The 26,728-nt window shown below is 42.4% G+C and overlaps 2 protein-coding genes across 7 annotated transcripts; both read right to left on the bottom strand.

Annotated features, from left to right (window-relative positions):
• Window positions 1-10: 10 nt before the first annotated feature.
• LOC116388830 (transcription elongation regulator 1) lies at window positions 11-12,010 on the bottom strand. Of its 6 annotated transcripts, XM_031857068.1 has the most exons (23): window positions 11,944-12,010; window positions 10,753-10,984; window positions 9,798-9,950; window positions 8,960-9,230; window positions 8,716-8,878; window positions 8,516-8,655; window positions 7,234-7,287; window positions 6,117-6,317; window positions 5,611-5,720; window positions 4,927-5,015; window positions 4,652-4,839; window positions 4,467-4,548; window positions 4,010-4,145; window positions 3,748-3,837; window positions 3,502-3,620; window positions 3,029-3,179; window positions 2,701-2,865; window positions 2,256-2,438; window positions 1,852-2,031; window positions 1,700-1,738; window positions 1,520-1,603; window positions 1,085-1,185; window positions 11-793 (listed from the first exon to the last, which is right to left on the bottom strand). In XM_031857068.1, exons 1-23 carry the CDS (start codon window positions 11,988-11,990, stop codon window positions 592-594), a joined length of 3,180 nt encoding a protein of 1,059 aa, XP_031712928.1. In that variant the 5' UTR covers window positions 11,991-12,010; the 3' UTR covers window positions 11-591. The 6 variants fall into 6 exon arrangements, with proteins under 6 accessions (XP_031712928.1, XP_031712924.1, XP_031712925.1 ...); XM_031857064.1 differs by having other exon boundaries at window positions 8,516-8,878; XM_031857065.1 differs by having other exon boundaries at window positions 4,679-4,839; window positions 8,516-8,878.
• A 2,553-nt stretch (window positions 12,011-14,563) lies between these two features.
• Window positions 14,564-24,917, bottom strand: LOC116388831 (clathrin interactor 1-like). Its single transcript, XM_031857070.1, has 12 exons — window positions 24,719-24,917; window positions 21,411-21,515; window positions 21,103-21,199; window positions 20,451-20,559; window positions 19,783-20,019; window positions 19,008-19,176; window positions 18,664-18,880; window positions 18,502-18,583; window positions 18,279-18,356; window positions 17,599-17,906; window positions 16,946-17,129; window positions 14,564-16,817 (listed from the first exon to the last, which is right to left on the bottom strand). Exons 1-12 carry the CDS (start codon window positions 24,757-24,759, stop codon window positions 16,459-16,461), a joined length of 1,986 nt encoding a protein of 661 aa, XP_031712930.1. The 5' UTR covers window positions 24,760-24,917; the 3' UTR covers window positions 14,564-16,458.
• Between the last annotated feature and the right edge of the window lie 1,811 nt (window positions 24,918-26,728).

Raw genomic sequence — 26,728 nt, 5'->3', positions numbered from 1 at the left:
GGACGACATATTGAAAAACAGTGGAAGTTGCCTTTATTTCATTCAACAGAGAAACTGCTGCAACATCAGAGTAAACCACTGAGCAGAAACTAACATTCACACTGAGCCGCTGAAACAATGACTGGCAAAGTGGAGCAGTAAGGCTTAAGGACGCCTCAGACGCACGCACGCACACACACACACACACACACATACACACACTCCATACACAAACGCAGTCGCGCACACCGACACGTTTTCTCACACACGCTCCTCGTCATTTACATCAGCTATCTTACACCTCTATTGCTGCTCGGGCAGCAGCCTCATCACAATCCCTCTCCCTCTAATGTGGCCGGTCAGAGGTGAGGGCTCAGGTAACCTCTGCTCCCTGCTGTTGCCTTAAATGAAGGGCTATTTCAGGGCTAAGAGGCGACATAACCGTTCATCTCTATGGTACATCTCTAAGCAACTGGAGCCCCAGCAATAATACTGCGAGACCAGCAGTGGGCCTGAAAGGCGGGGCTGAAGGTGAGTTTGGGGGGAGATCATGCTCTGGCCAAAGGGAGGGCAAGGAGGAGTAGGGCACCGGCCGGGAAGATGATGTATTGGTCACTTGGTAGAGCGTCGGGTGGGCTCTGAGGCAGTGGGGGGAGGAGGAGGACCACGGCGGTCTAGATCTTCAATGTAGAACATGATGAGCTTCCTGCGCTCCTCGGGGACACACTCCAGAACGAGGTACCGCTTGTCGTTCTGAAGGATCTTCTCCACATCCTTCAGGTGCTGCTCAGACTCCTGGATCAGCTTTCTCGACCTGACGGGAAGACAGGATGTGAGACAGGCAGAAGGCACTCACAAGAAGTACGGTAATACTATGAACAGTATCCTCTCTTTAGATTTAAGTACCTGCTGTTCAGATTTGGTCTCTTAAATCTCTTCATTAGGTACAATTTTATATCGTAACAACAAAGTCACTGTGATTGATTGTGTCTCACTTTGACCAGTTTTATCAGCAGTGTACATTGATTACATGTGCAACAAAAAATACTTTGTAATATTTGTAACTGCTGTTAGACACTTCTATTGCCTTAGTGAGTGTACACACCTGTATGTGATGAACTTTGTCTCCTTCAGCAGGGTTCTGAAATCAGCTTTGGCTGTGATGTACTTGTCTTTGATGTAATCTTCAAACTCCCGTTGTCTCTTCTGCAAACACACAGATTAACACATCGGACACAAAACTCAGATGAAATGGAAGAAACCGTTAGCGCCTAATTCAACTCACCATGAACACCTTTAAGACAGACAACAAATGTTGATCAATTCATAACCGGTGTTTGGATTTTATGAACAAGAAGCCGGCTGATGAGCTCATAGTTTTCGTCTTTCTAGATTATTTCAGTTTGTCTTCTCTAACCAGGAAGAGTTCTTTGCTTCTTTATTTTTCATCATTCTACTTCCTGAATTCTTGCAACGTAACTACAGTGTGCCTCAACCCGTCACTAGAGTCACAAAACGCAAGCATAACAACATGTCTTACTCTGTCGCTGGAGGAGAACTTAATACAGCGAGGGTCCTCCTTGATAACCTTCTTCACCTCCTTCCACGTGGTTGTCAGAGTGATCTACAACACCAACAAACAAATCCATAAATAAGCTCATAAAACGAAACAGGGATAAAGTCGATCATATTAATTGATAAAGAACATAAATGGACATGCCATCAACTGCTGCAGAGTGTTTTGTTCCTTCTTGCCATGCTGGTTGTGTGTGTTGGTGATCATACAAGAAAAAAACAAATGGAGACAAAATTAAAAGCTTAGTACAGATGGCTGGAATCTTTTACTGCTTTTTGCACCTATTTACTTCTCACCATGCTGGTCTCATCGAGTAGCTGCCTGAAATGTTCTTTCTTCTTCTTGGCCAGTGCTTCTACGTGTTCGTTAAACAGCTTCTCCTTCTCCTCTCTCTCTAGCAGTGACGCCGACTCCCAGCGATGGTCTTTTCGAAGGTTACGACGAGTGTCTGACCATGTCGCGTCTGAAGACCGTACCTGAGGAATAAGTGGACAAAAAAACACCAGTCAGCCTTGTGCTCCCGCTGACATACTTGCATTTCTCAAATGTTCAAATTTTTTTATTTCTCCGTCAATCTGATCAAATTTGGGGGAGTAAAAAATGACCAGTGACGCAAAAAGATTAGGTTTTGATGAAAATTCAAATAATTCACTTATTTTATCACATTATGGGGAAATAAATACACTGCAGAGCGCCTCACCATATCAGACATGAGCGCTTTGAAATGCTGGATGGCCTCCTCCCTTTTGTGCTGCTCTCTCTCTCGGTCGATCTCTTTGGTCTGCTCTGATCGAGCCTTCTGCACCTCCCGCTCCCTCTCTCGGAGACTAACCTCGATACGAGCCTGCCGCTCCAGCTCTCGCTCCTTGTCGAGGTCCACGCTCTGCGGAGGAGGACACACGAGGTCGGCATCAGTTTCGTTTTGTCATGCGATGTCAACAATGACGACCACGTACGAAAACGGAGACGTGAACTCGTTTTTACTCAACGGGAATTGATTAGCTCCATGTGAATGAAACCCGTATATGTTGTTGTATAGTCCTGAAATAATACAACCTAGGTTCACAGCTGCTGTCATGCAGATCACATGTCTCTAGCACATTCCTATCAAAGCCATCATCCACCATGAGGAGAACTGCTCATACCTTGGCTTGTTTCTCCATGTACTGTTTGAAAAGTTCTTCTCTGAGTGCGGAGCTCTCCACAGCCTTGTATCGTGGGTCGGTCTCTAGCCTCTCCTTGACTTTGCTCCACCGATGGCCGACCTCGATGTGCTGCTCACTTAGGAGATCATAGAAGTCTAGCTTAACCTGGGAGCAAACGCACACATCAAAACCTGTCCAAAAGATTTACCATCTGCAGGACCTGCAAGGCCTCATCTCATGGTCAACTGACCTCTTTCACCTAAATACCACCACAGTCGTGGTCTGGAGAGATACCATGCATTGACATTATTATGTGAGGGGGTGATACCTTCTCTCCTCTGGACTTGGAGTCCTCTTTCTCTCTCTTCCTTATAGCGGTGATGAATTCCATGAAGATGGCCTCCCGGTCCTTCATCTTCTCTATGGTCTTAAATCGCGGGTCTCGTCCGTGCTTCACTGCAAATTCACTAAACGTTGTTCTGTAAAGATTTTTTGGGAAGGAAAAAGAAAAAAAACCTGCAGTTTTAACTTTGAAATAAACTCTTCACAAAACAAACATAATACGTTAAATACTAATACTATATTGTGAAATTAAATATTGTGAGTAAACTCCCAAAAGGAGAAGAGGATTGTAAAATAACTGTTCCATAAAATCATTTATTCGTTTCACTTGTGCTCTGAAATAAAACAGAAACGTCAGAAAACCTACTCTCGCAGAAGAATAATGTCATAATAAGAATAAAGTTTGTAATAAATATAGATACTCTCTTTTTAAACACAACAGCTGGCCTGTCTCTTTACCTTGGTGTGAACTTTGCCTCCTCCATCATCCTCCTGAACTCGTCTTTGGCCTGCATCAGCTTGTTCTTCTTCTCCTTCCTCTCCTCTTCTGCTCGTGTCTTCACATACTGATCGAACACCTGAAGACAATCACAAAACTGGGACTGAACCATGGGAATAAATGGCCAGTAGGTGGCACAAGACTGTGAGAATGAGTAACAGTGTGGGGAGGGAGAGGGAAACACATGAAAGAGAGAGAATCTGAACCTGTTTCCTCTCTTTTGGGTTGAGCAGAAGGTAACGTGGGTCAAACACAATCTTATGAAGCTCTTTGTCCCAAGTCGAGAATGCAGACACCTACATGTAAGATTGATAATGCATTAGAAAGACAGCCCAATATCAACTTGTACATAATAAAGATTTTAAAAAATGTTGTAAAAAAAACTTTTTTTTAATTCAAAAAAACAAACAAAAAAACAAAAACGTAAAACGTAACATTACTTTGTAAAATTTCAGATATTTGCATTACCCCTCTCTCCAGCAGCATTTCTCTGAACTGGGTCATCCGGGCCTCGAGCGGCACTATCGCTCGTTCTCTGGCAGCTCGGAGCTCGGCCTCCATTGCTGCTTCCTTCTCAGAGTCCGCCTCCTTCACCTCCTCCTTCCTGAGGGTGAAACGGCAAAGGTCAAGAGAGGTGGGGGGAGAACGAAGTAGAAAGAAAAAGGAAGGAAAATACAAGAGAAGGTTTCAGGAAGATTGACAATATATTTTTTAGAGACATAAACTATTCGATACAGCTGAGGACAGACAGGAAAGGGGAGAGCGAGAGGGGGGACAACATGCAGCAACGGGCTGCGGGTCGGATTAGAACCCGGGCCGCTGCTGTCGGGACACCAGCTCAGGACATGGAGCACCCGCTCTGACAGGTGAGGTACTGGGGCGCCCCGGCACTATAGCAATAATTAAAAGGAAATACACGACTTACTTCCTCTTTTTAGCTTTGGTTGGTTCCTCATCCTGATTTTCTTCAGTAACAACGGCTAATTCTGGCTCCTCTTTATTGACACCTGAACACAGACACACATTAAATTTATCATTAACGCCAATCAAACAATTGGGTTATATTTCACGATTATCATAAGTGCTGCGCTGAATGCCTTGGTCACTGACTGTGTGTGAAGGAGCGTTTGTCCACACCTGTCTTCTTGCCGTCCTCCAGGCCTCTCTTGTGCGGCGGCTCCTGGATGTGCTTGTCGACGTCCGCTCGACCAACCAGCTCCTCGGGCCGGTCCCACATGGACAGCCGTGTTGTGGGGTTGTAGAAGAACACGCGTTCATCACCCGTCCACACCACACACCTGATATTTAAAAAAATAAATAGAAAGGCATTAGGTTGATTTAAATAAAGTGGAGTAGAGTGATGGTGTGGGCTGGGGTGTGCGTACCATGGCGTGCCAGGGATTGGGTTGGTGGCTACTGGTCTTGCTTTCTGAGCTGCTTTTTCCTCCTCCGTCATCTCTTCTTCTTTAGGCTCCTTGAAGGTGAAAATCAGTTATCATTGCTATTGCATTCATACTATCAAACAATATCTTTACTATATTCTTTTTTATTTTGTGTGTGATGCATTTCAGAAGTGTGTCTTTCATTATATATAATTATAGTACATGTAGAATAGTAATGTGGTATAGATTATGAGCAGTGTAAAGCATTTCTTACACCAATGGCTGTGAAGGAGGTAATTTGTAAGTTACTAGTCTCAATCTACGACTAATAACTAATAATGTCAAATAAATGTAGTGAAATTAAAAGTATAATATTTCCCCCTGAGATGTAGTTGGGTATAAGTATAAAGTTACATAAAATAAAAATACTCAAGTACAGCACAAGTACCTGAAACTTGTCCTTAAGTACAGTACCTGAGTAGCCTAAATGTCCTTAGTTACGTTCTGCTAGAGCACAAAACTGTTCACAAGAGCACAAAGTTCTTCATAGCTCTAGCCTCTTAAACTTGCTCTCAAAGTGCACCAGGTTGATGCATAACATTGTAAAATGTGCAGCAACAATGCACCTTTTATTAAAAGATTTGAGTTGTTTTTTTGTACAATCAGGTAATTCAACCAGTCGCATACCTCTTTCACATTGTTAGTGTTTTCTGCTTTGTTTTCCTCCTCCATCTCCATCTCCATCGCCTCAGCTTCCTCCTGGGCCAGACGCTCCTTGAGCCGTTCTGCTTCTTTCTCTGAAGACAGCGTGGAGAAAAGGCAACGCACAAACAGTGAGGTAACTACAAGAAGTGTAGTGCAGCTCAACAAAGGCAGCTCCTCAATCATCAATTCTGCCAGGGCTTCATGTTCTGGAAGTGTAGCTGCTGCAAGTGACCCTGGTAAGTCTTAGGACAGATAATGTTGGATCGGAGGTAAAAGCTCGTCTTACAAATGTGGTGTTAATGAGAAGAAAAACAAAGTGGGTAAAGCTTTTAATAAAGGTGATACTGGAAACCAACCCAACCCAGCACCCATCATCCACCAAATCCATTTATGTTCCACTACAGGCCTTGCAGATCATCTCATCATGTTGGAGCTGGCAAAGATTTTGTGTGTGTGTGTGTGTGCGTGCATTGGTCAGCAGTGCCTACCTTTTTCCACCAGGGCCAGTGGTTTCTCCCAGGTGGACTCCAGTGTTCGGTTGTTGTAGTAGTACATCTTCCCATCAGCTGTTTTGTACTCTGACCACTCAGGGAGATGCAACGCGCCGGCCATGGAGGCGGAAGCTGCCGAGAGAGCCAGCTGTGGGTGCATCATGGAAACTAAAGGCGGGCCCATGCCGGGAAGCATGCCTGTCATTAGACAGAGAGGGAAAAGACAGACCGAGATTGGCGGAGGCTCGTCTTTCTATCTTTGCCAAGTGGACTATACTCTAGAAAAGGCATTTGTTTATACATTCATTTGTGAAATGTCATTTCCCAGGTGAGAAAGAGAGAATAAAACTTAAAAAGGGCTGTCCCTCTAAACCATATGCCGGGTCATCTCGAGGATTAGATTATTAGACGAGTGAATAAAAAAAGAATATAATATAATTTTGTGGAAGAAACGGCTCAAGTCTAAAGAACTCATTGACAACATTGGCCACATACACAAACAAACAAACAAAGCAGTGACCACACACACAACCATGCCACAAAGGAAGACAACACACAACCACAACATGTAGCCCGTACTGTTATAATCCTACTGAATCTCTACTTGGTTAAAGCAGCCAGCTAGCATTATGGGAACCAACAAAGGTTTTAACACATTTCCATTTCACCAAACACACACCTCAAAATGACTGATCCTAACAATCAACAGCTCAGCCACATCTCACTATGTCTCTCATTTACCAAGAGCCAAACAACTGGACAACGTGCATTCATCATTTAGTGAGAGCTGAATACTCTGTTTGCACCAAGGAATAGTTTTTAACTCCTGCTTGTTTTAAACAAGAGAGTACTGGAAATTAGAATTCAGTTAGTAAATATCTTCTTCGTAAAAGAATAATCACATTAAGCCTTAAAAACTATCACGCCGTGTGTTCCGTTTCTGTCTGTTGGAAATGGAAGAAGAGTCCACTGTACACCGGATGGATCATGTTCACAGCATTCACCACCATGACACTGTTAGAGGGTTCCCATATATACCATGTGAGTCATATAGACACCATTCACTACCATGCCTTCTACTGTAGATCTGAGATGCGAGCGGCTGGGTGTTTACCGTTGGGGCCGGCCTTTACACAGGGGGCACCTACTATCTGCATCATTGCTACACCTGCAAGAACAACGGACAAGCAAGCATCTGGGTGAACACAGCAGGACACTGGATATGAGCCGTCATGGTTTGGACTGTGCCTTATTGTTACGTCATTGTTATGACACTTATGAGCCCGTAACGCATTTAGACGTGTTGGGAATGAGCACAGTGTACATTAAGTTTACAAAATAGGATTAATTTGGAGGCTATTGCTACATTAACAATTACGATAAACATATATTTGTCAGCTTAATAACAATCAGCCCTAATCTAAAACTAGCCTCATCGGATTGTAAGCCTGACACTTCGTCCACAAAGAACACAATACACAGGGAGAATTAACAAGAATTCACTTCTTTCATCAAATGATGTCAAAATGAGAGAGAGAAAAAAAACAAAAAAACTAGGAACCAAAGAAGACAAAAAAACAGAGAAGAGAAAAAGAAAAAAACATGAAAGCAAACACACAAGTGCATTTACATTAATTCAAACCACTGCACTCAAGACTTGTTGATGTTCCTATAATCCTCCTTCCTGTGATAACAGTGAGCGTTGGAGTCCACTGACTACCTTCTGTTTTTTGTCATAATCAATGTGTACCCACATTGCCGAGTTTGTTTTTTCACAGACTGTAAACTGCATATCAGTTGTCACAAAACTACGCTAAGTAGCTCATTAGCATCAGAGTAATGGAGTAATCTTAACTGCTTAACTTACTAGCAAAAACACACTTTCTCCGCGGGGTGTCCCGGTAAAGTTTTTGTGGCCCTTACATAATAGATATCTGCTGATACCTAATCTGTTATTATATTTACATAGCAGCACCAGATCCATGTATTGACTAAATATGCATCTAACACATTGAAATAACAGGTGTAGCCTACGAAATGTGGCCCACCATAGCCTTCATGAGCAATTTAATCCAAATTGCAAAGGGCCTGGTTCAAAACTATTAAAATTAACAACTTCAATTATTGATCTGACATGGATGAATGTGTAACAGAGACACACAATCCGCGAGAGAGAAGACGTATCACTCTTAGCCCGGATCGGTCCCCTGACTCAGGACATCTCTAATTTCAACATGTCGGACTGAAAGTTCTTTCATGGAGCCTGACCAATAGATCTGCAAGATAGCTTATCGCAGTATTTTACCTGATTCCAATTATTTAAACAGCAGTTCCTCTTATTAGCAGTGATAGCAGCAGCTAGATATTGTTTCTAGCTCTTAGTCTGTAGTTCTTACCTGGCAGAGGGATGTGCATGCCCGGCAAGGGCACCCTGAAAGGAGGCACCATGACAGGGGGGAAGGAGGGCATGTTCACAGTGGGCTGGCCCACACCGTGAGGCAGGCCTGCAGGAAGCAGCGGCATGGTCTGCAGCGGCATGGTCTGCATCGGCATGGTCTGCAGCGGCATGGTCTGCAGCGGCATGGTCTGCAGCGACATGGTCTGCATCGGCATGGTCTGCAGCGGCATGGTCTGCAGCGGCATGGTCTGCACCGCCGTAACCGGGGAGGGCACCGTGGACACAGTTACCACAGTGACTGGAGATACAGCAACCGTTGAGGACACTGTGGCAACAGGGGACAGGTCGGCTGCAACAGTGGCTTTTGGATATAAAAACAAGTAAAGAAGATTTGTATTGTTGCTGTAGTGTGTGTGTGGACCATATTAGACTGTGACCGTACCTGCGATGGTCACAGAGGGGGAGGGGCTGGTGGAGTCTGGACTGGAGGCGAGTGTGCGGGAGGGAGCTGTGGACGGGGCCTGAGTAAAGGAGGCTGCGGATGTTGTGCTGGCTGTAGTGTTGACACTGCTCGAGCTGGCAGCTGCAGTCACCCCAGCACTTGGACCCGACCCCGCTACAAGAAGAGGGTTGAGTTCAGACTGCTGGATGATCTTCACACCATCCGGTTTACTCCACGATGACTCTCTGGTCCTGGCGTTGTAGTAATATGCCTTTAGAGGGGATAATGGACAACAAAACACTTATTAGGAAACTAAAAGTAACTAGAATATATTCATCATCCATCCCCGTAATCACACAACAAAATGTTTGTGTACATAGTGGCAACCAATTTTGTTGATTATATTGACATTCAAGCTAAAGTTATACCTTGCACATCTGCTTACTAAGCAAGATTTATCCCAAAATGACATAGTGGCAGCACAAGATCCAGTCCAATATTAAAGATAATAAGAAGAAGGGGATTTCCAAGTGAAATAAATGACAATGTATCATGAGACAGTGGCTACTTTAAGCAGTCTGCATTTCTAGTTTTCAAAACCTGCAAATGCAATCAAGTGATTAGCACCATTAACTCAGCCGTCTATCTAAAGTCTCATATCATCAAAATATTATCAACAACAACCCCCAGTAATACCAAGTATGTCTCTGTCTTAAGTGTTATATTCAAATATACTTTTGGAAAAACTTTAAAAGACTGTAAAAACATGAATCATTAATTAATTTTCCAGACAAGTATAGGGGCCCCACGACGTGCTTACATGTGATCTCGAGCTTACCTTTCCCTCGGGTGTCTTGTTCTCTACCCAGATCTCCTCTGTAGGGTTGAGTGCAGGGGCTCCAGATGCAGGAACGGGAGGCATCCCAGGAGGAAACAGCATTCCTGGAGGAGGAGGCAGGTTCCCCATGGGAGGGGGAAGGAACGGAGGTCTCTGCAGCAAAAAGATAAAGACCCAGTATTACATTTTCAGACTTTAAAAGGAGTAGGGCTAGGAATATACATTGACCAATTAGAGTCCTCCCTGGTGGCCAGATAGACAAGCATTCGACTATTTAGCCAGCAGCCGGCACTTAAAACCTCTGAAGTCAAATTAGGAGGTTCAAGTCATCAAATTGTATCATTCAAGACGGAATCGCACAGTGAAACATATTATTAATTGGTTTGAGTCATATTCCTCCTGGGTTCTGTCTTGTGTCTTGTTCTAGGAGCTAGTACTGCTGGTATTCATGCCAGAGAGCACTAAAGCTTTCTTTAATGTTAATTTCTTTGCAGACTCTGCCTGCCAAATGGCTTCACTAGGCATTGGACATATGACATTTTCATGTAACAATTACCCAGGCCAAAATAATTGCGAATCATGATATTGACCCAATAATCAGCAAAATATGCGTACAACTCGTCAAACAGCACTAAAACATACTGGAATCATGTTTTACCTTACATTTTGTAAATAAAAAAAGTATTGCATCACAGATAGGAAAGATATTTTCTTAGTGAACATTTCTTTTAGTGAACAACCCCCCGCATAAATAAAGGGTAAAAAATAGCAACATTGTGTTGTTTTCTTATGTTCTTTCCTATCACAATCCGCAATAATATCCTATATCGTCCTATTCCCAGACTAATTTGAGGCTTTGTATTTCTCTGTATTAATGGCGTGTGTAACATCACTGCAGGCAGAGTTAACAGTCTACACTTCTACAAAGAAAAGCATGCATGTGGGCAACAATTACCTGTAGATGGGGGGGTCCAATAGGTGGAGGCATGCCTCCTGGAGGTGGAATGGGCGGCATGTTGGGGTCAAAGGGTGGACGTGCAAATGGAGGTCGCGGCGGGGGTCCCCTCATCATCCCAAAAGGAGGTGGCGGCGGCCGCAGGAGTGGTGGTGGGCCTCGTAACACTGGGGTCTGGGCAGGCGCAGGTGCAGGCGCAGGGCCGCGGAACCGTACTGCCTGCTGCACCATTCTAGCACACAACACAATATCAAGTTACAACCAGTGTTGTATGTGTAGCATCAACAAAAAACATCTGATAGGAGCACTTTGATCAGTTCTAAACTTGTCATGCTGCAGGTAGATATAATGCTTTAAAGTATCCAACTACAGGTAAGGCTGAGCATCATAATTCATATTATGCCATGTCTATACATGTGGTTCTCAACCGTTTGCTACTTAAGGCTCATTTCTGATGGTTATAACATTACAGAAAACCACCTGCACAAATGAAAAAGAAACATGGTTTTGGTTTGCTATGGTTCTGCTGTTTGTACAGTAAATGAGCTGGAGAAACATGACGCGAGTGATGTTTATGGAGCCTTGAGGTGTAACGGAAGTATTGTTACTGTACGTTGTGTAGCTCGGAGGTGTTTATTATTCCACATGTTCGTTAAGGTGATATCCTGTTGGTCATGGTAACGTTACATACTGAGATCATAAAACAAATCAAACACTCAAGATAGTCTCGTTTACTACTAACTAGGCTGACGTTAACAGAAAGCCAGTCCATTCAAAACACTGAATGGACGGAGTTGTGTGCCCCTGCTTACTAATTAATGTAGCATAGCTTAGCTAGCTGGCTATTGTACATTAACATGTGAGCACAGAACGCACACGTAAGATAGGAGCCGTGTCCGAACACACATTTGGGTCCTGGTGAAGAAGGAAGCCTTGTGAAAGAGGAAAACATCTGGCTGCCTGTGTTTACCGCGTGCCACGAGCGGAGAGCAGAGACGAGACGCTTGGCAACACAGGCTAGTTAGCTAGAAGCTAGTTAGCTAGCATGGCTACATGCAGAAGTAAGACCACTGTTTATCACAACCTCTCGACCAAAGCCAATTCTACCCAACTCAGTATGCAATGTGGGCTTGTGGTTAATAGTACACTGAGCTCATATTCATATAGACACATTAGCCGCTATTATCTGACCTGTTGTCGTTGAACCCGATAGCCTCGCTGTCGGTCTGCTCCGCCATTACAGGAAAATGTAACCACTCTCTTCCTGGAAACGCCCCTAAGTGGTTTCTGCTTCTCGTATTCGCTGAGCTTGGCTGTCAATCATAGCGCAGACCGAGTTCTCTGAGCTCTGATTGGATGGTGGTTTTCTCACAGTGGTTTGGCCGAGCAATCACTGGGTCTCGTTCTTCATAATGTCTTTGTTTAGTCCAGACGCAGGGTGTTGTTGATATTTAATTGGACTCTTGATCACGACCACTCTCTGCATAGCCCATTAACTTCTCTCTCTGCGGTGCTGGGTATTTTGTATGCTGTGGGTATTTTATGAGTCCATTGTTGTGAACAGTGGTGGAAAAACAACAAAAGTCCTAGTGGTAGTCTACGACAGGGGAAAACCACTGCACTGTTTTGGGATGTCCTGTATTCAAAAAGGTACTTGCATGAAAGTCAAATCCATAACAAAATCTGCATGCTAAAACCTTAAAAACATACCAGAAGCAAAATATTAATATCCACTCATGAACAAAGTTGTCTGCCAAATTAATGTAATGTAATCTTTCTTGATTGGTTTGCAGTGGAATTGTGTGTGAGACAAATTCATGTAACATTCAGTGTGTAAAAGTGAGAAATCTTGTTTGAAACAAAACACGTTCTACTTGCTGCTGCTGTAAAGAAATCTAAAGGAAAAAAGTGTTTTTGCATGTCTGTGGGACACTGTGGGTTGACAGTAAAAATAAACATTTAATGCTTAATATTTGCTATAATTTATGAGTTATCAAAATAAATTCAGTGCATGGAGTATATGGAAGGTGCATTGAAGGATATAAACCAGCTCTCACACATCGGCTAGCTGGAATACTTCACTGAAGATGCCTTACCTTGGACGGTCAATCCAAACCCCGGAGTGGAGGCCCATTTGATGACATGGGGTAAAAAGTGGGTAGGATGGTAGCCCACTGTGTAGGGCATCATGGTGGGATATGGATACATGCTGGGGCCCTTCAAATGGGACTGAGCTGGAGGCACTGCCTGTGAGAGGGAAATGCCAGGGACTTTCTTCTTCTGGGGGCGGAACTCATAATCTGGTATGATATAACAAAGCAGAGAGTCAGAGGTTCACCATCCATACCAGAACAGATTAAAACTGAATACACATCCTACTGTATATCTGCACACAATACTTGACAGTAAACGTGCAGTAAATGTTCATTATCCTCTCATCAGTATTGTCCATACCGGGGAATTGCTGTCTATGCATGTGTTTCAGTTTGTGAGCCACTTCATAGTAGGGCCTCTTCTGCTCCTGACTGAGCTTGGACCACTCACAGCCCAGCACAATACTGGTGTCTATCATGTCGGCTCCAGGGCAGATTTTGCGAAGGGCGTGTTGGCGGTGGATATGAGACCACACAATAAAGGCATTTGGTGGCCGTTTAATGTATCCGTTCTTGTCTTGGCCGGACTGCTACTGCTTCAGATCTGAAGAGGACATTTGGGGAGACTGATTTGTTTGCTCACAGTTGTAGAAAACATTCAGAATTACACACAAGGTTTGTGTTACATTATTCATCACTTATTTAGACAAAGATTCCCGTAGTAATCTGTAAAACAACAAAAATGGTTTCCAGCTAAAATACATATGATAGACAAAACACCTAATGAAATGCTGATTCTTTTTTTTTCCACCTATCATTACTAAACATTTTAGGGCACAGATGATTGGTCTGTGATGATTTTGGAGTTCTGTATGTGAATTAAAGCTCACATAACAAATGCTGATTGCAAGAAATTTAAGATTACCGATTCAAGGAGACCGATTTCCACCGAACAAAAAAAACAGATGAAATATTAGAGATGACACAATAAATCTCAATAAAAACTTTTTTGACTTAATGTAACAATTATTTTATTTTAGTATCATGATTTGAACGTTAAAATATCACTTCACAATTGTAATTTGATTTAGTATCTCATAATTAGGATGTTTTGATTGATGTTATTCCAAACATTTCATCTTTATTTTCCTGGGTCTCCGTTCACATCCCAGCAGGACTAGCACACACAGGCCCGATGGCATACTGTACCTTCCTCCGGGCGGGATGGTAAAGCTGGTAACCGGACTGTCACCTCCGAGTGCGGGTGTGAGGTGGACTGCATCTGGGTTCAGGGGTTTTCCAGCTGCATCCCGTGGATCAGATTCCGCTGGACGTGACCGGAGATGGGTCCAAAACCTGCGCAGACCACATGGCCTCTGTTGGAACAAGTTCTGAATTTGAAGACGGGAGATTACCACCGACATCAACCTTTTCCAACAAACTAAAAACGGTCCCTGAGAGGCTGGATCCTGGCACGTGTCTCAGGTTTGCGGACCCGGTTCTTGTTTCTCTGGAGATCAATAAAGGCCTATCTTATCTTATTAATGTACATTTTATTTCCCCATGAAGATTGCCTAGTTTTATTATTCAAAGCCTTCTATGCACTATCCAAGAACACAACTCTGGAGGTAAATACATTTTGGAAATGTATTGCTTGGTTCAAAAGTTGTCAAAACTACATTTCATTAAGTTGAAAAAATACTGGAATCAACCCCGGAGCATGATGCAAAAAGCCTACAAGGAGATTTAATCTTTAATGTTATAATTTAATTTCAAATGAAGTACAGAAAATATAGAGTACAATCAAATGAAACAAGCTGTACCGAAAAAAAACAACAAAAAAAACATGGTTCCCTTTAACTAAATTGTTATTAGTAGCTCCCGTATGAACATAACCTTACAAGTAAACTAAGAAAAGTATTAAACTAATAACTATGGAATCATTCCTCAGAGTAACAAAATAAAGATTTGGTCATTTGGAGTGCAGTGCCTCAGAAAATGACAACAGGCTCTGCTTAGCTGTGTTTGCACATCAAACAGAGAACTATACCCATACACAAAGTCACACACACTCATTTACTCTTTTCACACACACACACACACACACACACACACACACACACACACACACACTTCACTTGAGACCCCCAACACCCGTTAGATTGATCTCAACCTTAGAAATCCTTTATTAAAACTCAGCTAACGAAAGAAAATGTCCTCCAATGTGTGTAATCCATGTGAGTATTTTCTAGTCCAGTTTGTGAGGTGCACCAAGAGACCACCAAGAGAGCTGCAGGCAGAAAAATGTTTGCTGGCAAATATTGTTTGTAATTAAAGGTACATTGCTGTGTTGACCCACACACATTGAGAGGGGAGCCACTGCCTTAAACACAGAAGAAGTATAGAGGATTGTAATGTTCAGTCTTGTAGATGGTGACCATCGTTGACCCTCTTTTCCCGAAGCCTGTTGGCAAAGACTGAAAAAAACAAAAACTTATTCTGTACCTCTATCCATAAACAGTGTCTGTATGAAAAAGTACAATAGATAGAAGAGATCTATGTGGGTCAGAAAGCAATGCTGAGATAAAGTCACGTGTCCCACATCATGTCTGAAGCAACATCAGGAGGAGCATCAAAAGAAACTATGAATGACTAGTATTCAAAATAAAATACTGACTGAACCCTTTATCAGGCATTAATCTGACAGAGGCATCCAAAATGGAAAGTAGAGGAAAATTGTAACTTTTAACTGACTAATTATTGTAATATAAAGAGCCCAACAGTAGTTTAGGGACATTTGTTCTGAGCAGTTCAAGGTTTCACTCATGTTGTCTTTTAAACATCAATAAAACTGTAGGTGTCCTACTTTACATTGACTTACTGAGAACTGCTTCGGGCCTGATAAAAAGAGGAGAGGGGAGGAAACGGATGTAATGTGCAATTCATCCACTGAAATATGTCTCAAGAATAAATTCCATGATGCAGCGTTATCTCAAGGCAGAGACCCATCCTGCCCTCTGCTGGAGGGCCAGAGTACGGATTCAGTATGCACCAGCAACATTATGTTACTGTTCTCTCTGGCAATAATGTAATGGCTTAAATTTTACGATTAAGTTTGGTTGAAATGATTCATTTTATTGCAATACCTCAGGCTAAAATGCTAAATGAAGGCAGCAATGCCATTTGTATTGGAGTTAATCCTACTGATTGATTCTCTGTACATTTACAGAGAAAAAAACCTTTTGCAGTGATTTTTTGTAATGGAGGAGGACATACTGCAGTTCATATATAAAAACAGCTAAAGAGGAGCTTTTCCACACAGGAAAGTAATGACTCGCGGCTGTGGGTTGACACCTTCCCTGCTCTTCAGGCGTCCTCCTGTGTGACATCATTCCACACATCAAATGGGTGAAGGGCAGCAGTGGGCACTAACCCCAACCTCCAACATCATGTCGACAGACTGGCATGGTGAAGGATCACTGGCGCCGGCTCAACCAAAGACAGCAGAAGCAGAGAGAGAAACATGCAAGGTTGTCTTCAAGTACAGCAGTCCTCTGGTTCACACTCTCAAAATGTCAGACATGCACACTCACACTCACACATTTGCACTCCTTCATTTCCCAAAGCTGCCAAAGTTAGCGAAGGCATCCTGTTTGGGTGGAACCACGGCTGGGGTGATGGAGTGTGCTAGGCCCACTCCCATGCCAGCCATAATCACTGGAGTGGCCATGCCCATATTCATGCTCATGTTCATTCCCACCATGCCTTGGTTTACAGGAATTCCCCCAATCCCCATGGTCCCGGTGGTCATTGAAGGGGGCATACTCGATGCCATTGATGCAGGCATTCCCATCGTCATTGCATTGCTTGCCATCATGGGATTGGCTGGTGGTCTGCTGGGTGTAACGTGGGGCGGGGAGCTGAGGTTCAGTCCTCCGAAGCTCTGGGTCAACAGGCTAACCGGAGGTAGTCCTGTGCAGACACATATGGAGAGGGAGGAGTTAATTCACTCTGTTTGTTCAGATAGTTACACTGACCAGTCTAAAATGTTAAAATGTTTACTAGATATAGAAAATGAATCACAGTATTGAACACAATACCTTGTTGCTGCATGATATTGTTGAGTGTGGGCGGTGTCTTCGTGGGGTTGAGGCCTGCTGATAGGAAGTCCAGACTAATGTTGACGGAGGGGTCAGACCAGGTTGACCCTAATGATCCTGGACCTCCAACACCAACCTTCTGCTGTTGTCCTATGGGCTGCTGAGATGTCATGCCTCCCAAGCTCTAAAATTAATTACAAATATTTTACACAAAGAATATAGTTTTTCCTGACATGTAGAAGAAAATAAACATACCGTTAAGAACACAAAATTAAAAACTGAAAGCAATTAACAGCCTCAAACTGGTTTCTAACTCTTAATATTTATTGAAATTGGAATAAAAAGCGTTCTTTAAGGGTGCACTGACATAAATCTTTCATTAGGTTTGCAGCATTGCTGAATGAACCTTTCACATTGTTCTTTTGATCCGGGTCTCTTTATTGCAGATTTTCACAATAAACAAACCCATTGCATCTCATCTAACCTCATGTACCTACTTAGCCTTCCCACCCACCAGACCTGCACCACCATTAAATACACACTGGAAGCGTCTGGGTTATTCTTTCAGTGGAATTCACTATCTTCAACATTTTTTTAGATTTTCATACAGTTTGAGACAAGCTAGTCCTCCCTGTGAAATATACCGTACCTACCTGCTGAGAGCGAGAAAGGGGCATGGTTGGCATTGATCCTGGCGTTGCACCTCCCAGAGAGAAAGTCATGCTCTGAGAGGCACTCAGTGTTGTATGTGGATTGGTTAGTTGATGGTTGACTCCGCCCATCAGGTCAAAGAGCTCGGTAGAAGGTGGGGCAGTATTAGAGGCCGGGGCTGCGGTGGACTGGACGCTGCCAAACAGGTCAGTGACGGGCTGGGAGGGACCAGAGCAAGACGAAACTGGTGTATTGGCCGAGAAAGTGCTCCAGTCCCCAAATTCTCCATTTCCATTGGGTGGTGCAGCAGCTGGCCACAAGAGAGTTGTGATATGTTTAGTTGTGATTGTAACATTCATCTTTTGACAAGAACTGCAAACAAAAAAAATCTAAATACATTTTAAAAGTATGTATTAAATGGCTTTTTTCACAGTGGACTTTCACTCTTAACACTGGTGGGTTTGCCCAGTTAGTGCAACCAGTGGAACCATGGGTCTTGGTCCAAACGGACTCTGGTACGGTGTGTTTGTGGTGTGAAAACAAAAAGACCAAACTCAGGAGAACTAAGATGAAACAATGTATAATTTTGCTACTTTGTCCGAACCAAATGAAACTGATTACAGGAGTGAAAGCACCTTCAGATTAACACAGAAAGAGCTGAGAGAGGCAAGAACAAGTTTACCAGCGGAGGTTGGGAGGCTGGCAGAGGCTGCAGGAGAGGAGAAGTCAGCAAAGCCACCAATGAGGTCTGAACTGCCACCTGGATGGAAGGACACACACACACACACACATGTATGTACACATGTAAGAGTGACACAACACCACCCACATTAAAAAAAAAATAAAAACACCTTCTTGGCCTCCATTTCTTCCATATCTTTGTTTGTGTAAAAGTTTGTAAGTACCTGTTGCAGTGCTCTGATTGGATAAAGGGTCAATCACTAGCAGGTTAGCTAGACCGCTACTGGAAGACTGCCTGACTGATGACTAAAGACAGAAATAAAAATACACAGTGATTAAATGTGTACTCTTTAAAATGTATCCCACATTTGGAAAAGTGTGAGTACCTTCTCCTCTGGGCTCTTGTCTCCAGTATAATGGGCTGCAGCACCGAGGTCCAAAGCCTTGCTGCTCGTTGCTCCGCTGCGTTTCCGCGTGGTGGTGGTGGTGGTTTCTGTTGCTTGTGTGATTTGGATGCTCTTTGTTGTGACAGTTTCCTCCTCATCTTTGAACTCGAGGGTTTCCTGCCTGCCGTTTCTCGACGCTCTGTCCTCCTCGTTGTCACTAGAAGAAGCAGCGTTTTGTTGCTTTGCAGTTATTGTACGTCTGTGTGTGTGTGTTTATGTGATGGATAACCCAAGACAGTAGAAAGTAATGTGTAGAACTGTGCAGGAGGACATGGTACGTTTACCTGATTCTGTCGGGCGAGTCGTCTCGTTCCTTCTTTCTGAACTTGTTGAGTGTGTCGTCGATGGTGCTGCCGATCTTGTCACTGATCTCTCCGAGCTTCTCGCTAAAGGGGAAAGCTCCTCTGCTCTTATCCCAGTCCTCATCCCACTTACTGCGATCCAACTCATTTGCTGGAAGGAAGAACAAAGAAAAGGACAGAGAGAGAGAAGACTTTTGAACATGAGCAGCTTCACAAGCATCCACCAAATCAAACTAGTCGTATCAAGCTCTTAATTCGCTGAACAATGTTGTGTAAAAATGCCGATCTATAACAAATATAAAACACTAAAACCAACAATAACATTAGAGCTGCCGCATTTTGATAATTTTTGATTAATTGTTTGGTCAATAAAATGACTCCTAACACACATCAACACATTGTAGAAGTTGGACCTGGAAAATGTTTTGCATTTTTGATTGATAAATCTTTTAAATGATCAATTTAAATAATATCCTCACACACCAACATCCAAAGTTAGGATGCTGTTCTGTGTTTCATATATTTGAAGACATTTTTTGGGCTCTTGTGATGTGTGCCATTTTTTTGACAAACCAATATTACAAATTCCTCGTTATTACGGGAAATTCAAGTTTGATTCAAAAAGTCTCACGCTTGCTTTACATGTTGTCCTTCCTCTAATTCATTTTAAGACCTCTGGGTTTGGATAGGGGACGTTATTATTAGCATTTGAATCCACATCTGACAGCTGTCAAAGGAGATGTAGTGAATTACTTACAGGTCTTAACGCTGCCGCCGCCGCCTCCTCCTCCTCCTCCTCCTCCTCCTCCTTCTCCATTTCCTCCTCCTCCACTTCCTCCTCCTCCTATACTGTCAGAGGAGACTCCAATGTATTTATCTTTGTTCTTTTTGGCTTTCTTCCTCTCCTCTCTCAGTCTGTCATCGTCCTGGATGAACTCGACCATCTCCTTCACCTTCTGACGCACATTGATGCCCTGATCCTTACCATTCTCATCTGAACACACACACACACACACACACACACACACACACACACACACACACAAAAGTAAAACAGGATGACTACTGGCCAGACTTTTTGACATTTGTTGTAGATAGTAACTTTGGTGACATTCTGACCTTTCATTTCGTGTCACCCACTGTGTAAAGGCATGGTGTCTTTACAATGAAATGTCAGATAATTCATGACATTTGCAGAGATATTAAATGTCCCGAGAGGATCAATCATAATGTATTTGGTTACTCTAGATCCATCACCAGGTCAAAATGTATTTTTGTATGCAACAATGACCAAAATCAAATGGAAGTTTCACCGTGCACACTGTATTCATTCTCCCCAGAGGATGAACACGTTCTATCTTGGACACTTTAGACGTAAAGAATAAGAAGAGAAAGAGCTAGCTAATTTCGATTTAAGAGACTCACCAATCAAGTTGTAGTTCTCTAGAGACCGCAGGTCGTAGATGTGTTCTCTGGCACTGGTGACGACTCTTTCAGACCCGTTCCTGATCAGATAGGCCAGCAGCAGTAAAGCCTGGAAGAGAGAGACAGTATGAGACGTAATAAGAGACCATGCAGGGGATGTAACCAGAACCACTCAGTGAGCAATAATCTTTACTCAACTGCCCCTACTCTTAAAACGCATCTTAATTATGCTCTAAAAAAATCTAAACAAATTCATTCTTCCTAGGCTCTTGCATAATTTATCATCTTTGCATATAAGGCTTATGAGTATGTGGGCAGGATTCAAGAATGTAGTTGATATGCACTGCTCTGATCTTTGCGCTTTACATATCCAGGATTCATACATACATTGCATACATACATAATTGTATGTAAAGTAAAAAGAAAGAAAACCAGAGAATCAGTAAACCTAAAAAGTGTTGATCCAGTCACTTGTGTAAACACTGGAACCCATGTGGGTGTCTGACTGCAGGAACAAAGACGCCCTGAGACTCAGCTTTCCTAAATCCTGATAAAACGGTACAGAACTGCGCTGCACGGTACAACACGACACATATACAACACAAGCACACACCACCTGGGAATCAACCGAATAACCACAGGGTAACCGTACCTTGTAGACTCGTCTCCAGTTTTTCTTGTTATCCTTCAGCATCCTGGTCCACAGCATGTTCATCACCTCTGGGAACTGCTCGTACATAAAGGTAGATCTACACACACAAACACACAGTAAAACATATTATTGTGCTTTAGGTAATCCAAGTGACCGGAGCCTCACTTGTCTTCTGAACAGAACTCTTTTTTTCTTCTAAATAAAACACTGTGTGTCTAATAATAACATGGTTTACCTGCTAGCTTACTGATAACTTGCATGTATTTGCATGCACATACTGAAACTGTGTGTGCGTGTGTTACACATACTTGGCTATTTCTCCCATTAGCTGACCGGAGGGTCCCCAGGGGTCGTCATTGGTGGCCTCTCTCACCTTGGACTCGATCTCCGAGTAGTTCATCACCACATTAGTGCTGTTGACACAAACATACATTTCCTTCATGGTTACTCCAACAGAATATCTGTATTACCATCAATATTTCAATTATATAAAAGGTGAAACCATGTGGCTTTGTTTTCTTGTCATTGTGTTCACTTATTGTGATCACAGAGCTTTTTATTATCAGTCGTTCGGTCCGTCTGCCTTGCTTGTTATCAGCAAATGTTCTGTGCCGATTCCCTTCACACTCCACTCGTCCCATTTCCAGAGGTCAGGCTGACCAAAATACAGACACAAAAAACACACACATTGACATATTTACACAGTAGAACACACACAAATTCAATGAGGGTGACTCTGAAATGACAAACAATCCCTCTGGCTAGCAGAGCGTCATTATCATGTCTAACTTCTACACAACAGATGTCTACCTGCTGCTACACATGGCAACAACGCACTCATGCAGCACAAACACACTAAAGCAATAACTGTGGAAAACAGGATTACCACAACGAACAGCTACATTCATGCAGGTGTCATAATACTCAGTGAAATCAAGTAAGACCAGGTGAATCTCAGCTCTCTGAATTATGAATGTCTTGACCACTGCACTTCAAAAGGACAGGCATGCAGACACACACACACAAGCATATTCACATGTTCAGGACACAAAGGGTGACACAAGGGTGAACACAGCCAAAACACCCCATCAGCAAGGTCTGCCTCCTGCACTCTTTGATTTTGTGTTCTCCTGTGTGCGTGTTGCATCTTTTGGTGGGCGTGGCTTGCGCTACAGACTCCTGGCAACAAAACCCAGCCAAAGCACTGCAAAGTGAAATGCATCTCTCTCTACCACGACCTAATCGACTACTACTTCATCCTGCCACTCCTTCTTAAACTGGCCTTTTCCAATTTCTGCTCCCCGCGTCTCCCGATCTCACGTTCCCATCATTACTCTTTCATTCCGCAGCACCTTTCCTCTCCGTCTCTTTCTCCTCTGAGCTCTGCCATCCTCCCAGCAAAAGAGAATCAGAGGCACCTTCAGTACAGGAGCTGCCCCTTTGACGGTGTTATTGTCAGCAGATAAGACTGACACAGACAGTGAGAGCACCATAATAGCGTGACTCTCAATCTGCAGGAAAAGCAAGGCCACTGCTGCCAGCTCTGTTAAGGTGGATCAATAATAGAGTGTATTCATCAGGCCCAGCCAGGCACATCCAACAGCTGATTGGTGTTTATTACTCCATCTGTGCTACCTTTGTACAGTGTTTTCACTCGTCTTATCTCCTTTCTTCAGTCTATTCACTCATCTTTCCTTTATGCAACTTTCTTCTGTCTAGTTACTCTTTCTTCCTTGTCACATTTGCGATATAATTGGTCCTTTAAAGAGCGGAGCCAACGGGAGACTGGAGAGAATGTAGGGTCTCAAACTGTTAGCAGACAGACAAACAGGGATGTAAATGTGGCAAATAAAGAGATGATATGGAATATAAATGACAGGATTTAGACAATATGTATGTAAGAGTTCATCAGCATCCCTAAAATGAAAAGATGCTTTTGGCATGCTGTACCCTCTATCTAACAGTAGCCTGCATTTAACCTTGTTTGCACGATTGTTACCAAAATGCAAGTACAGATTAATAACCCAAAGGGAGCTGAAACCTTCAAGTAATTATGCACCTAATATGAAAAAACATAGTACAAGATAAAGATAATTAAAAAAAGACAGCAACACTGTAACTTAATGGGATGATAGCTTGCTGGTATGTTTTGTGTTAGAAAATAAACTCCATGGCCAGTTTATTACACCTATAGAATAAACCACTGAAATGTTGATCGACATACAAACTCTTCAAACTAAATCTAAATGACATAATCCACAGCAGCTGTAGAAAAAACCCTAAAATGTTGATGAACTAAAAAGGGAACTAAAAAATGAAGAGCAACTGAAAAAACAGAAACGCTTTTGGTTGAATTTCTCTGGTGTGAGGATGTTTGCATGAAACAATGGGATGTACTGATCTGTAGCACTAGGAGTGGGCAATATGGCCAAAATCTTCCATCACCATATAGGTCATTTCATATCTCCATATCACGACAAAGCATGTTTACTGATAATTCAATAAATTAATCATCTAAATGAAATGAGCATGTGAATGACATACTGGACAAATGAAAAGCACTGAGTATTTTCTCATTTAATTAGGTACTTTACTGCAATCTGATAAGATTTTCTGCTAAATCTGAGTTAGTATGTGCTTATAATTTATTTACACTACGTAATTGTATATCACGATATATGATTTTGTCACGATAAGATTCCACCATTTTGAATTATATTATATATATTTGAATTTATATGTTGCACTATAATCGATATCAGTCCAAGACTGGCCAAGCTTGGACTTGCTTTGTCAAGCTACTTAAAAATTATTTTATTGTATCTACCATAGACCTAGTCCTCCGGATAGTGACACCATCCTCTTCACAAGTTGTTTACTTGGTTATTAAATAAAGGGACCCGTTACCAGTAACAGGTGTACTTATATACTATATACTGCACACTATACTTACAATAATAGATATCACAATGAAGCATGCGCAGTCCAGTGCTCAGATAAACAACACAACGTAGAAGGACACCAGCATTACACTACAACAGTATGGTCTGTTTAGCCGACCAGCTTTGTTGTCTTAGCTGGGCTTCGTTAAGACATGCTTGGTCGCTAATTGATTGGATATGTGCCATCCACAAACAATTATCTTGCCTCTTAGCCTTCCACCATCAGTGCTTAGCTCTCTACTCGGGATATAATGTCAGGTGGATGCACGGTGGAGGTAGCAGGCATCACCAGGCTGACACAGGGCGTGATTCTGCAGCAGCACCAACAGAAACAGTACACAGAGCCGAGATGGGCTCCTCAATGCTAGCGGAATTAGCTAACTGCATCGCGTTCGTTGTGGCTCGTAAAGAAATGAATCAACAGTGTGTGATATTGTCTCTTTTTCCCGCCCCCTGTATGGACAAGCGATTAAAAACGCACGATGGTAGAAGCCACCGTAAAGCACTCGTCTCTATTCATGCCACAAGGTTGAAGGTTGGAAGCTAGCCAGCTAGTCGGAGCTAACAGCTGAGGGGCTATCGCCGTGACGTCACGGCCCTGTATCCGTTGCTGATGCTGCCGAGCTAACGTTAGCATAGCAGCCACTCAGCTCCACCTGCTCCTCGGTACTCACGCTTTGTCCACCAGCTCTCGGACTTTCCACATATTCAGCATCTCCGTCCGGATACTGCGGGCTCGCCGCCTCGATGGTGCGTCGCCCCCGTGTCTCAAGGCCCCCCCACAAGACAGACGAGGTGTCCGGTTATCCGACGACAAAATCCCCGTTACTCCTCTATTAGCTTCCCGTAGTAACAGCGGCCGCTGCGGTTCACGGATCGACCCCCAGTTGCTACGGAAACGTCGTTCTCCGTCTACGTCACGGGAGCGTCGCGATGTTCACTCACAGCAAATTGACACAATGAACGTGCCTTGCTCAAGGACGCTTCCGTACGGGGGATATTTGGGGCCAACGTCTTCTTACGAGCAGAGTTTATCTTCATGATGCTCTAAAATCTGATTTATTTATATTCTATATATTATATTTCTAAGTTTTCACACCTCTGACAAAAAAATGACACGTTTCACGTCACTGTGTCTAAAATATTGTTATCTTCCTTTTAAAACCAATAATGTTTAATTTTAGAATTATACAATGTAAAAGTATTGTTCCCTCAATAATATAGAGCTGCCTCTGGGCTGTTAAATACATTTTAAGTCATATTTGACTAACAACTGCTGATTATCCCAAATTGGTTGATCATATTATTCACATAAGATAAATTATTTTAGCTGTGTCAGTATATGAAATAAAAAGGGTGTAAGTTGAACGAGTATAGGCGAAAATTAATACGGAGAGAAAAGAGAAGAAATATATTTCATACAGTAGGGAAATACCGCCCTCTAGTGACATAAATTAAGTACTGCATCATAGTGTGCTTACAGATCTTGCAGTAGTTTGACTTTTCAGTGGAAGGATGGGCTTAAAGATAAAAGTATAGGCTATTTTATTCAGATCTCGAGTAAAGATTAAATATTTCATAGAATTTGTATTATTTATTCAAAGTAACGGTTGTTATGAATCTCTATTTATTTGAATGAAATGATCACACTGGAAAACATCTGCTCAGGCTGCACAGCTTACATTACATGTGGATCTATAAATACATATATATGTATTTATGCATACACAATTACGCTGGTTGCACAGTGGCCATGTACAATATCTAGATCCTTTCAGGGATTATTGGGGCTTTGAACTGTGATGAATTGTGAAGTGATGGATTTAAATTCATCCTGATGCTCTAAGTAGATTTGTGCACGTTCAGATCAGATTATTTGGTTCAAATGCTGCAAATCTGCTCAAGAGTGATGGCAGTTCATGTCATATCACCACACCCTCAATAATTGTTTCCAGTAAAATAGATGTCTGTTTTGGTTTCTAATTGAATAATTGCTTTTTTTAATGCTCATAAAAAGTATACTCAGCATTTACATGTAGCCAACGCGTCCACATTAATATAACCCTCCAATATAATACATATGATAAAAAAATGGGCCATTCTGCATCACAAATACTTTCTATTTTGGTACTTTAAGTATGATACTGATACCTACTTTTACTGAAGTAACAGAGTATTTCTACACTTTGGTACACTTTTACTGAAGTTAACAATCTAAATACTTCCTCCACCACTGTTTGGGGCTGTCTGTTACAAAAAAAATACAAAATATCTGTTTAATTTAAAACTGGACAGTACAAAACATACTTAACGAATGCATTGCTCGTGATGATTTAATGCATGAATTAATGTAAGATGTATATTGAATTCCTGTTGCTCACCATCAAAACACCCATGAAAAACAGGAATCCAAAATAATCTTACAATCATGTATGAAAATGTATTTAAATAATCCGGGGGCAACAGGGGGCAATTGTAACACACTCAATTCCTCCAATCAGAAACAGGCTAGAGTGATGAAACTTACTCGGTATGATCAGTAGGATCCTGTGGAAAAGGAGGAGAATCATTTCAGCTCGGCAGAAGTTTTCCACAAAAAATGTATTTAAGGTATGAAAGTTAGTTTTAGGATGTGCAGTATTTTCTTTTGCTGTCTAAAGTTTAGATGAATGCACATTTAAACT

This window comes from Anarrhichthys ocellatus, unplaced genomic scaffold (genome assembly GCF_004355925.1).
Source record: "Anarrhichthys ocellatus isolate YVR2014 unplaced genomic scaffold, GSC_Weel_1.0 scaffold18, whole genome shotgun sequence".
Taxonomy (NCBI): domain Eukaryota; kingdom Metazoa; phylum Chordata; class Actinopteri; order Perciformes; family Anarhichadidae; genus Anarrhichthys; species Anarrhichthys ocellatus.
Note: the sequence above shows the minus strand (reverse complement) of the source record. Positions and strands in the feature narration are given on the sequence as shown.

Bases quoted from the DNA above. Each gene is read 5' to 3' on its own strand.
- LOC116388830 (XM_031857064.1), bottom strand. From the start codon at position 11,990: ATGGCGGAGCAGACCGACAGCGAGGCTATCGGGTTCAACGACAACAG. The intron at 10,985-11,943 runs GTCAGATAATAG...GTTGTGTGCTAG, and splicing joins ATCGGGTTCAACGACAACAG to AATGGTGCAGCAGGCAGTAC. The intron at 4,840-4,926 runs GTACGCACACCC...TTTAAATATCAG, and splicing joins CCAATCCCTGGCACGCCATG to GTGTGTGGTGTGGACGGGTG.
- LOC116388831 (XM_031857070.1), bottom strand. From the start codon at position 24,759: ATGCTGAATATGTGGAAAGTCCGAGAGCTGGTGGACAAAGC. The intron at 19,177-19,782 runs GTAAGTAATTCA...TCTTCCTTCCAG, and splicing joins CGGCGGCAGCGTTAAGACCT to CAAATGAGTTGGATCGCAGT. The intron at 16,818-16,945 runs GTATTGTGTTCA...GTGTCTGCACAG, and splicing joins CAATATCATGCAGCAACAAG to GACTACCTCCGGTTAGCCTG.